Raw genomic sequence first — 10,330 nt, 5'->3', positions numbered from 1 at the left:
GCTAGTCAGATGCTAGGTGACAGAGCAATAGCCCCTCTGTTACCTAAGTGGGTTACTTGTATCTGGTTGTTTGTGCATGTAACGTAGACGTTACAGAACTTCCTGAAACACAGCTGTTTTTTTCACTACTGCTGTGTACACCAACATAAAGCAGGAGAAGGTGGAGTTCAGTGAACACCCAGTTTGAAAATTAGCTTTATTTTATTGGCATTTTTCACATACTGGAGACCACGTGCGCAAACATCCCGACGTCGAGGGCAGGCAGGGTTGCAACGTAGCAGAGAGAACGAAGAGATGAAGAGCTCTCACTGAGCTCCTCATTTCGCTGTCAGAAAGGTTCTGGCGAAAGACCAGAAACGTTTTCAACTAATATATTTGATATCTTCCGTTCAAACGACAAAACGTTCAAAAGACTTACTTGACCTACGTGACTTAAAACCAAAATTTAAGATGACAGCTGAAATTTAAGTTTTTAAAAAAATTTCCAGGAAAATAACACCCACTGTTGCAAATAATTTTTCCTCGCTGTGCTTCCGGAGCAGAGTGCTTCATCCTCTCAAACATAGACGATTTGGGGGAGGGCGGGTTCCTGCCTTGGCCAATCCGGGGAATGCGGGGAGCCGTTGGGGTTTGAATCGTTGTCTGAAAACAGCGGCAGATGACAGCAGGCTGTTGCGCTCGTAAATCTCAGGAGAAGTAGGCTAACTGTTTAATATCACCTGAAAACAGCTTTCCGGACTTCAGCTTTGACTGTTATCGTCGACTGAAAATGTCAAAAAAACAAATTTACTATTCAGACAAGTACAACGATGAGGAGTTCGAGTACAGGTATGATTATCGACATTTGCTAACGTTAACGTTTTCAGAAGTCCGTTATTTTTGGTTGAGTGGCTAGTTAGCTAACGTCAAACTACGGTAAGATTAGCTTGGTTAGTTACGAGGTTCAACATAACTTTAACGACTGTTGAAACGTCGTCCTGGTATGGGTAATCTAGTAAAAGGGAGCACCGAGTATATTATTTAGTTTAGCATTACCTTAACATTCGCAACTTGCTAATAATACTCAAAACAACTTATCGTCCACTTATCAGCTACCCATGCTAATTGTTATTAAAAGTGGCGTGGTTTGAACGTTGAGGGGCTAACGTTAGATTACTGCAGCAGGTTTAATGTAAAAAAAACAACAACTAACCCTTACATTATATCATTATAAACTGAGGCTTCAAGTGTTAATGTTGCATTAGAATTACCTGAAATTGACGTTAAGTTACTGCTTCGCCGTCCTTTTGCAAAATAGAGCTATTGTCGGTGCTCTGGTGGGTCATTCTTCAGTTTTGTTATTTGTCTTCACATAGGCATGTCGTGCTTCCAAAGCAGCTGTCTAAACTGGTGCCCTCCTCCCACCTAATGACAGAAGAAGAGTGGAGGGGACTGGGGGTGCAACAGAGCCAGGGCTGGATTCACTACATGATCCACAAACCAGGTAAGTGACCATGGAATTTAAAGATAGGCTCTCATCTTAAAACAATACTCTCATGTAGATTGAATGAGCATACTGATTGCTCGAGTCATTCCTTTAGTTCATGATCAGAAGGAAATGCTTTTTCAGCATGTGAACAAGAAATGGAGTACAAAATCCAGTCTTAGTCTTTGTTCTCTGCCAAAAATAAATTGTCATGTTCAACTAAAGCCATTGTATGGTTTCAGCTGTCTGCATTAATCAGATCAATTGGGTGTTTCCAGAGTACAGTATTTTTAGTACCAAATTACGTTTTGTATTACCATCTCCCCAATGCAGCTCAGCAAGGAAATACAGCCTGGAGAAATACAACATGTTGTTCTTAAGAGACTAACTTACACATATTTTTGTCTAAATCAGACAGCTAGAACCTCATTTTTATTCAGTTTCAGCCCTCTCTTACATTGTAGTCCACTAGGAATATTTTCATGTCCAGTAAGGAGAAGAAGAATTATGATAATGATCAGTATCTGTTGCTTTACAAGTGAGAGTTTACCGGTAGTATTAAAATTATTAAGGTAAGCATGACAAATATCAGAATTTATCCTCTAATAGCTCCTAGCATGTCCCACTAGACTGTGCTGAAACTTAGATGGACTATTGACTTAGATGTCAATACACTGTGTGGTGTAGCCACTGTACTTAGATGATGCTGACAGATACTTCTTCTTTGCTTTCCTCTCCAGAGCCACATATACTGCTTTTCAGAAGGCCTCTCCCAAAGGATTAAATGGGAACTATCTGTAAAATACCTGCTTTCATCTTTGCTGATTTGTATTGTCTTCAGACCATACATCTCTCCTACATACATCTCTACATTTGTTCTAATGTATTGTGTGGAAATTCCTTAGTTGTATTGTGGTTTTTGTTCTTTCAAACTCCCTCAATTTTTAGAGGTAATGAGAGGCAAATATCTTGATTCCACTGTGAATGATTATAAATGATATGAAGGTGAAAATTTGCCTGTCAACTGTACATTTTTAATGCATTTTTTTTAAATGTCTTTTGATGTAATTTTGTTATGATTGATTTATTTACTGAGCTGTCATACAGGCACAGGATTGTATTTTTCTTAAGCCCATGATTTTCCCATTTTCTGTTCTTTATACTTATGTTTGTGTTATGTACATATATTATTTCTAGATATTATACATTTTGACACTGAGTCATGGTTGATTCAACAAGTTCTTTGTTGCTGAGAGAACAAAAATAAAATGTACTTTCTTCACGTGTTTGCTCATGCATATTTTCCTACCATTACATATTTATGTGTGTCATTTTCTCCAAGTGATTGATGTTTAGTCAGAAACATTGACAACTAGTGGGGTGACAAATTCTGAGTGTCTGATGCCCAGAGAGAAGGCAGGGGCCCGGGCCTTGTCAACTGTCACTTTCTCTGGATTGTACGTTCCAGGGCCAGGTTTCTTGGTGGCATCTCTGGGTAAGCTGTGTCGTCCCAGCATTGAAAATGCAGGTTGTCGGCGTAAATATGTACCTGGGTCTGTACTGTTGTACCTGCAAGGCCCAGGTGTCTTGGCTAAATCCACAGATGGTCCACCTGTGCTGTAACTACCTGATATTGTGTAGCTTGCACTGGCTGGCTTGTTTGGGACTTGAGGGCCCATGAGTGGAGGGAGACAGTACTTGTTAGGAGCCGGTACGGAGTCAGTGCTGCGGTAGTGTGTGCGAGAGCCCATTGTGTAGGATGGAGGTCTGCGCTGTAGGTTGCATGGTGGGGCTTTCTCAGGGCTGTATGCACCTGGTCCAGGTGTTTGGAATAGCTCCTCTAGAGAAGAGAGAACAGTTGAATAATAAAAACTTAACTCAACACCATATGGTAGAGTGCACTCTGGGTTCAGATTTTCAGTTGCAACAGCTGACTGGATCTCAAGAAGTGTCAAAAACAAGTGGTTTTTGTACAAGGGCTCATTCTATAAACTGCTACAGAGCTATGAATGCGACTAATTTAATTTAAAAAAAAAAATTTTTTTTTTTTTAAATTGTCTGTAAAGGAAAATATGCACTAAAATAAATATTTGCTCATAATACAGGAATAGGAACTTACTCTGTGCTTTCATTCTGCCCAACATTGAGTATGCAGGTGTGCCATCCTTTCCAAAGCGAGTGATTTTTGCATCAACATGGTACTGAGGCCCTGGACTGGAGTCAACACAATACACTGGGGAATATAAACATTTATTATAGATTCAATGTCTCCTCTTTCAGTTTGGTTTGATCATGCAATGGCCCCAAATTGCTTGATGAACATAAGGTGAGAAATAACTACAGAATAATGTGGCGTTGTCTCCCCCTATTGGTTCTAATATGACACCACCTTTGATGTACCACTGATTTAGGTGATGTACTTGTGAGATTAAATTATTTTGAAAAGAGATGAAATCATTCTATCGGTTAGCTTTCTGAGCTGTGGCCAAATTTATAGCTTTGACATCAAGGTTCTGACTGAGACAGCAGCAAAGCATTTATTACATTAAGAAAAAATAATAAAGGTTTCTACTGTAGCAAATGTTAAAGTAAGACAAAGGGTGTCTCACTATTGTCACTTATCCTGCCATGGAAAGAATAGGCAGGGCTTGTTGGCTTGGTGAAGTCGTGACCAATAAATCCAATGGTTGGAGGAAGCCCATAGCGACCAGGACCTGGCCCTAGAGACAGGCGGAAATGTCACACACTTATTCACAATCTTACATACACATTATGTTCCATAAATTGCATTTGCTGTGCACAAATGACACAGATTTGCAGTAAGGAAGATTAATTTAATTACGTATACAGCTGTGGTCCTACTGCAGATGCATACACCACAGAAGTGGGGATCTGTGCAAGGAATGTACTTCAGTACCTTTATCAGCTCCAAGTAAGTAAATATCTCTACAAATTTGCACAATTATTACATTTTACATAACCATGAAGAACTACGACCTGTCATTTGACTATTTGATTCATTAGAAGCAAAACTGAGCTGCTTCATCATCAGTCTGCTTTCAGAGACACCTGTCAGCCAATTAGCCTGGAGCTATTAGTAATTAAACGACTGCATCTGATTTTTGTCTGTCCTGCACACTGCATCAAACAAACATCTACCAGAGCAGGAGGGTGCTGCAGGCAGCAGCACACAACATCAAGACACAACCTGGGGAAAAGTATTACATCAGCATTGAAGTGCTCAGTGGCATGTGCACAAGAAGAGCAAGTGGGAGCATTTTTCACAGAATGGAGCGAGTCCTGGCAGGTCTGCACACTGAGAAATCCTCCTCTCTGTTCAGGTGGGTGCTCCCCTTTGAAATTACGAGATACCAAATGACCAAACGTGACCAGCTGGAACACAGGTACTGGTATTCATGTCTTTATACAGGGTATAAAATTTTACAAACATGGATTCAAGCAATCAGAAAAAGTAGCTTTTTGTAAGATTATCCTCCAATGATGAAGTTACCTTTTTCCCTTCCTGCAATTGCTGGATATTTTTTCTCCATTTGACTCTTTGAAGAAGTGATGGATACTTCAGAGATCGCTCATTGGTAGCAATACTATAGAAATACAAAACATGTTAATCATAACAACACAACATTGGCCAAGAAAATAATGATTGACAATTCTAAGATCATGGTTAAAAAAACCAACAAACTTAAAGGTAATCTTTTTTTGCACCTTACCACAGGTAATTCTCCCTTTCAGCCAGAACTGAGGCAGGCTGCATACTTGTAAATTCAAAAAGTCATCACATGAGCGCCCGAGTAGCACCTCACTCCTTAATCCATGACCTCCTTGGTTGTCTTTCTTCAGCTATCACAGTATATCACAGTAGGATCCAGCATCACCCATACCACCCTTAGCTAACACTGACACCCAGAACCCTGGATGATCCAGAATCAATCCTTAATTTCCTCTGAAACAATCAAGAAACCTGAGACCTATAATACACATCAACATGTCAACAGCAGAGCAGACTCTCCACTGGATAGGGTTTTACCTATCTGCCAGTTTGTCCTTTTATCCAAATGCTCCATCTGTGGTGGCTCAGACAGGTGAATGGCCCTTCCTCCACAGAGGTAGATGTATAGGTGCACTCAGCTGCAACTTAGGAACAATGTCATCACTCGGATTCACTCTCATGTAATGCTAGCCCCCCCTGCAAACCATGAAACCAAGATCCCCCTCTCCCGCCTTTCTCTTTTCACTCTTTCTGCTCATTGCAGTGTGGAGACGCAATATCACTCTTCAGCCATGCATGCAGTTGCTACGGAGACTGCTGCGGATAGTTTGCTGCTGCCAGATCCCCTGCACTGCTGGCTCATTGTCCCAACAGGAACAAATTTTTTTCCATTCAGACTGGATGGGTAAATTGTACTGTCCCTGCTCAGAGCTTGGTCACAGGGTAAAGTTTTTGTTAAGTTCCGTAACTTTTACCTCAAATTTGACCTTAAATGAAGACCTACCGACAGTAACAGTTCTTGACACTCACTTCTTTACATTTATGAAAGTAGGAATGCAGAGAGAATTCACGTTAAATTTCCTGCATGCACAGTACTCCCTTGATACTGCATACTGTATACATTTTCTTCCAGGATCAGATGCAGTGCAGCACACCTGGATCAGTTACAGGCTGACTGCCTTCATTCAGCAGGCCCCATTGATCTAGTCATAAACTGCCAACATACAGCTGGAATACACCGCTGGAAATTAAACTAGCAACCCTCTGTTTCCTCATCCTTAAAAAGTCAAACCAATTACCCAGATGCAGCTACAGTTAAGCACTCTTTGATCTCCCCTAATCCCAGTGATAATTTGTAGTTGGGATTTGAAGGACTCATTTAAAACGGTGAGCTGCCAGTTGCCAGAGGCCACAGTAACCGAGAGGGTCGACAAGTGACGTGCAGAAAACAAACATTAAACTTTAACAGGCTCTAACTCTCTTGCGGCTGGTGCTTCGGTAACCCAAATCTAACACAAACACATGATGCACATCCAAGCTTAGACATGTGTTCAGTATGTACAAACTGATACACACACATGTACATGCTTTCTGTCTCTAACACAGTAGCTTGCCAGGGGTCAGAGAGTCAGTTATCAAAGCAGAGGGCCTTCTGAAGCAGCAGCGTTGTAATACAGCTCACTGCTGGCAGGAAATTATCTCCAGACTTAACTAGCCTTTCAAAGGAAATGGAGCAACACAGCCCTCATAAACAACTGCATGGAGCTCCTCTGCAAGTGGGAGCAGTGACGAGTACAGTGCTGCATCTGCAGAGATGGTAGCAGGGGGGAAGGTACTTTGGTAAAGTTACACAAAGTGTAATGGGACAAAAAAACAAAAAAACATAACAAAACAAAGGAAGAGGTGTAGTGGCAAAGTGCAGAAACCAAGGCAAGACATATTACTGGTCAGACACATGAGCAAATCTTGTCTGCTTATTAACTACAGTGTAAATCCGACAAAATCAAAACCCTGGATTGTATACAAATTTTATTCTCGTTTGTTTTAAAAAGCACAATATTTGATATGAATCGGGGCTACATTTACTCAAATTTGGTACATTTACAGGAATTTAAAACTTCATTCTTGATTTTTAAGTTGACTGCTTCACGAATAAAAATTTAACAAAAACACAATAGCTTATGAACTGTACAATCAAATCTCAAGGTAGGTAAGGTGTAAGGTGACTTGAGAGTAGATGATGTTCGTGTCTTGATACAATAGTTTCAGAAACATTTCAGCTGGTGCATCCCGGTGCACCATTGGTCGAAAGACGCATCTCTTGTAACTGTAAAGTCCATGGTTTGAGTCGGCCAGAGGCCTTTGTTGCATGTCAGTCCCCCTCTCTCTCTCCGCAAGTTTCCTGTCAATCTCTACTGTGCTGTCTAATAAAGGCAAAAAGCCCCAAAAAATCTCAAAAATGAAAAACATTTCAGCTTATGTTTCTGTAAAGCATATGGTTAGCATATGTCTTCTTCCAGCAGGATACCAGCACAAGAATTTCAGCAAACGTTTCAATAATTGGGTTAAAGCTTGCTATGAAAGAAAAAAATGCCTTTGATAGCACATACTGTATCTCTTGTTCGAACTGAAAGAACCACAAGGGCAAAAAAAGTAGAATGTATGGGCAGGCAATGACAAAAAAAAAAAAAAGATATGACCTCTAGCTACAAATAAATACCACAGATAGAAAATATAACAAAAATATTTTGCTTAAAGTCAGGTGTAATTACAAACATAAATACTTGATTATTTCTTCTAGTGATTATAAAGGCAGTACAGTGAATAACAAAGATGCTATGGTGCCTATTGGTGACTAGGAGTCTGGAGGAAGAAAAATAAAAGTCTGGAGGACACTATCTTAATAACAAGCATACACAGTCACATCCAACCACACACACACAAACATAAATGCATCCGCTCTATCATTCAAAACAATCTAAAACCTAATAACATACACTCGCACACAAAGTCACACTCTCATTCTCCAGACCCCACCATCTCTTCCTTTCAGGCTGGACAAGTCCCAAGTCTCTCTTCTCTTTCCATTCACTAGCATATTCACAAATAATGTACAATTTGGAGGTGGGTATGGCTTCACTCTGTGAGGGTTTCTGTGGATGACAGGAAAAAGGAACAAACATTCAGGAAAAGATTATCTTGTTAAAACTTCTTTCTCTGAACAGTATAGATCTGTAATTAAAAACCTGCAGAGAGAAAATGGTATTCAGCTGTCCCACACCATCAAACAGCTCTTTCTTCAGGATTACTATGAAGGACCAAATGTCATACCTATGGATAACTGATCCATTAATGTTTTTTAAAAAAAAAAAAAAAAAGTCTACTTCCATGAAAAAAATAAACCCAACAATGAACTGATCCTCTTAAGTATTTCCTGTGTGATCAGCTGATTTTATTCCTCTGTGCCATAGACCTCTACTGTCTTTTCCTAAAGAACTATTAAAAACACACCAATGAGCCACACTGTTGCACTGTGTGACATATTCCTTCTTTGAGGTCAACGTGGGCACAGTAGTTTATTTTGAATCAGTCCCACAATCACTGTCCTAAATGCTAAATAGAGCACCAAAAATGTGTCCATCCACATCTGAAAATAGTCATAGGCAAATCTGGCCATAGATCCTCACATTTATTCCGATCTACATAAGTCCCAGTCTAAAAATCACTGGCATGATGCCAGAAATCCAGTAACGCAGTGAAACAAACACAAACAACAACAAATCTGCTCGTACCATCGTTCAGGGGTGTTTTTTGTGTCCAGTGTGGGTGGCTGGGTATCTGCTGGCAGGAGCACCTTCTGCTCTACATCCTCCCCACCTTCAGGAAGGTCAAAATGGTCCCTTCCCTCTGCATCAGCAAGGAAAGGCTCAGAATCTGGGTCGTATTCATAGGAGTAGTAGGACACCTCTGCCATGGATCCCTGCTCCTCTTCACCTGGAGAGATCCAGTGTGGGGTGACAAATACAAACACATGAAACTGAATGAGGAAAGGTCTGTAGAGATTAGGCCCTGACAGTGTAGCCATTGAAAGGCTGATTACAATATCTGATATGTGATGACAGCCACTTGATCTAGTTGCTGAAGATTAAAGCGTTGGGTGTCAAGGAGACTTAATATCCTGTACATCTTAAGGTCTTCAGCAGCAGTACCCCATCAGTGACAGTAGGGGTCCTTCCATGCTTAAAATGTTGTACAATCCCATAACATGCTACTTCAAAAATCACCCTTTTTGGATTAGGGCATTGCTTTATTAAATATTCATTTTTGATACGTGCTCATTACAAGTCCCCCACAATCAGATTTTGCTTCTTTAAAAGACTGTGGTACACATTAGACTTCATGGTGAGTTCTCACACATAAACCAAAAAGATTATGTAAACGCTTGATTCTTAAAGTGGGAAATTTAAACATGACCAAAAAGCGTGGACAAGATGGGAAAAAAAATCAGCTCAAATAAAGCCTGCAAGTCTGTGTATCCATTATACCATATGTTGTCCTCTGGTACAAGTTCACTAATAAGACAAGTCTGCACATGGAAGCTAATTCCAGAGCTCCAGCTTCCTCCACTGTTCCAGTGGAAACTGTCAGTTCCTTGGCACAACCCACCTTCACCTATTACACTCTCGGTGCACTTAGCGGGCATGTCGTCAACATTGTAATGGTTTACAATGACTGTTTTTACAGTACTTATTCAATCTAATCACCCGTGCGGTTGTCATATTGTAGGTGAGTGTGTGTGAGTCTGTGGGCGTATTTGACTATGTGCGTGTGTATACGTGTGTGCAGATACAAATATATATGCATATACACAGTGGGGTCTCTTGGTCTCCAAACTCCGGTCCATCTCCACTTTCTGAATGTGGTCTCAGACTTTTGAACCCCACTGTACACTTATACACACACATATCTATATATGTGTATGTATGTGTGTGTGTGTGTGTGTGTGTGTGTGTGTGTGTGTGTGTGTGTGTGTGTGTGTGCGTGCGCGCGTGCACATAACAGCATTCCTGTGGTGAGTGTGAAGCATTAGCTTTTGTACTAAGGAGACCTTTTCCCTGAGAGCAGCTTTGTGAGCTGTAGCTACTGGGAGCTGCAGGCTGGAGAACAAGTCAGTGCAGGTTGTGCCACATCACACACAGACACACACTTGTGCACAATTCAGACATTGACATAGGCAGACTTTAATGTTATATATCAGTAATAGCTCACACATTGCATACAACATGGAATCCATGCACATCCACAGACATGCATATACAGCATGCACACCTCTGCAACTTGTGAATGACTGCTTT

The 10,330-nt window shown here is 40.7% G+C and overlaps 3 protein-coding genes across 3 annotated transcripts in view; 1 reads left to right on the top strand and 2 right to left on the bottom strand.

The window, feature by feature from the left end:
- Positions 1-653: 653 nt before the first annotated feature.
- Positions 654-2,747, top strand: LOC111232194 (cyclin-dependent kinases regulatory subunit 1-like). Its single transcript, XM_022759594.1, has 3 exons — positions 654-828; positions 1,356-1,483; positions 2,206-2,747. The coding sequence occupies exons 1-3, from the start codon at positions 770-772 to the stop codon at positions 2,247-2,249; spliced, it is 231 nt and encodes a 76-aa protein (XP_022615315.1). The 5' UTR covers positions 654-769; the 3' UTR covers positions 2,250-2,747.
- A 70-nt stretch (positions 2,748-2,817) lies between these two features.
- Positions 2,818-5,240, bottom strand: LOC111232090 (outer dense fiber protein 3-like protein 2). Its single transcript, XM_022759443.1, has 5 exons — positions 5,197-5,240; positions 4,977-5,020; positions 4,075-4,185; positions 3,585-3,698; positions 2,818-3,305 (listed from the first exon to the last, which is right to left on the bottom strand). The coding sequence occupies exons 1-5, from the start codon at positions 5,238-5,240 to the stop codon at positions 2,818-2,820; spliced, it is 801 nt and encodes a 266-aa protein (XP_022615164.1).
- Positions 5,241-7,018: 1,778 nt separating this feature from the next.
- The window catches only part of cpamd8 (C3 and PZP like, alpha-2-macroglobulin domain containing 8), a 41,728-nt gene continuing 38,416 nt past the window's right edge, over positions 7,019-10,330 (bottom strand). Inside the window, exons 43-44 of the mRNA XM_022759517.1 lie at positions 8,768-8,969; positions 7,019-8,128 (exon numbers count right to left, since the gene is read on the bottom strand). Coding sequence (XP_022615238.1) covers position 8,128; positions 8,768-8,969 — 203 coding nt within the window. The 3' untranslated portion in view covers positions 7,019-8,127. The remainder of the gene's footprint in view (positions 8,129-8,767; positions 8,970-10,330) is intronic.

Source organism: Seriola dumerili, unplaced genomic scaffold (genome assembly GCF_002260705.1).
Source record: "Seriola dumerili isolate Sdu_G_001 unplaced genomic scaffold, Sdu_1.0 BDQW01000322.1, whole genome shotgun sequence".
Classification (NCBI taxonomy): Eukaryota; Metazoa; Chordata; class Actinopteri; order Carangiformes; family Carangidae; genus Seriola; species Seriola dumerili.
The sequence above is the reverse complement of the archived record's forward strand: the minus strand, read 5'-3'. Positions and strand labels throughout refer to the sequence as shown.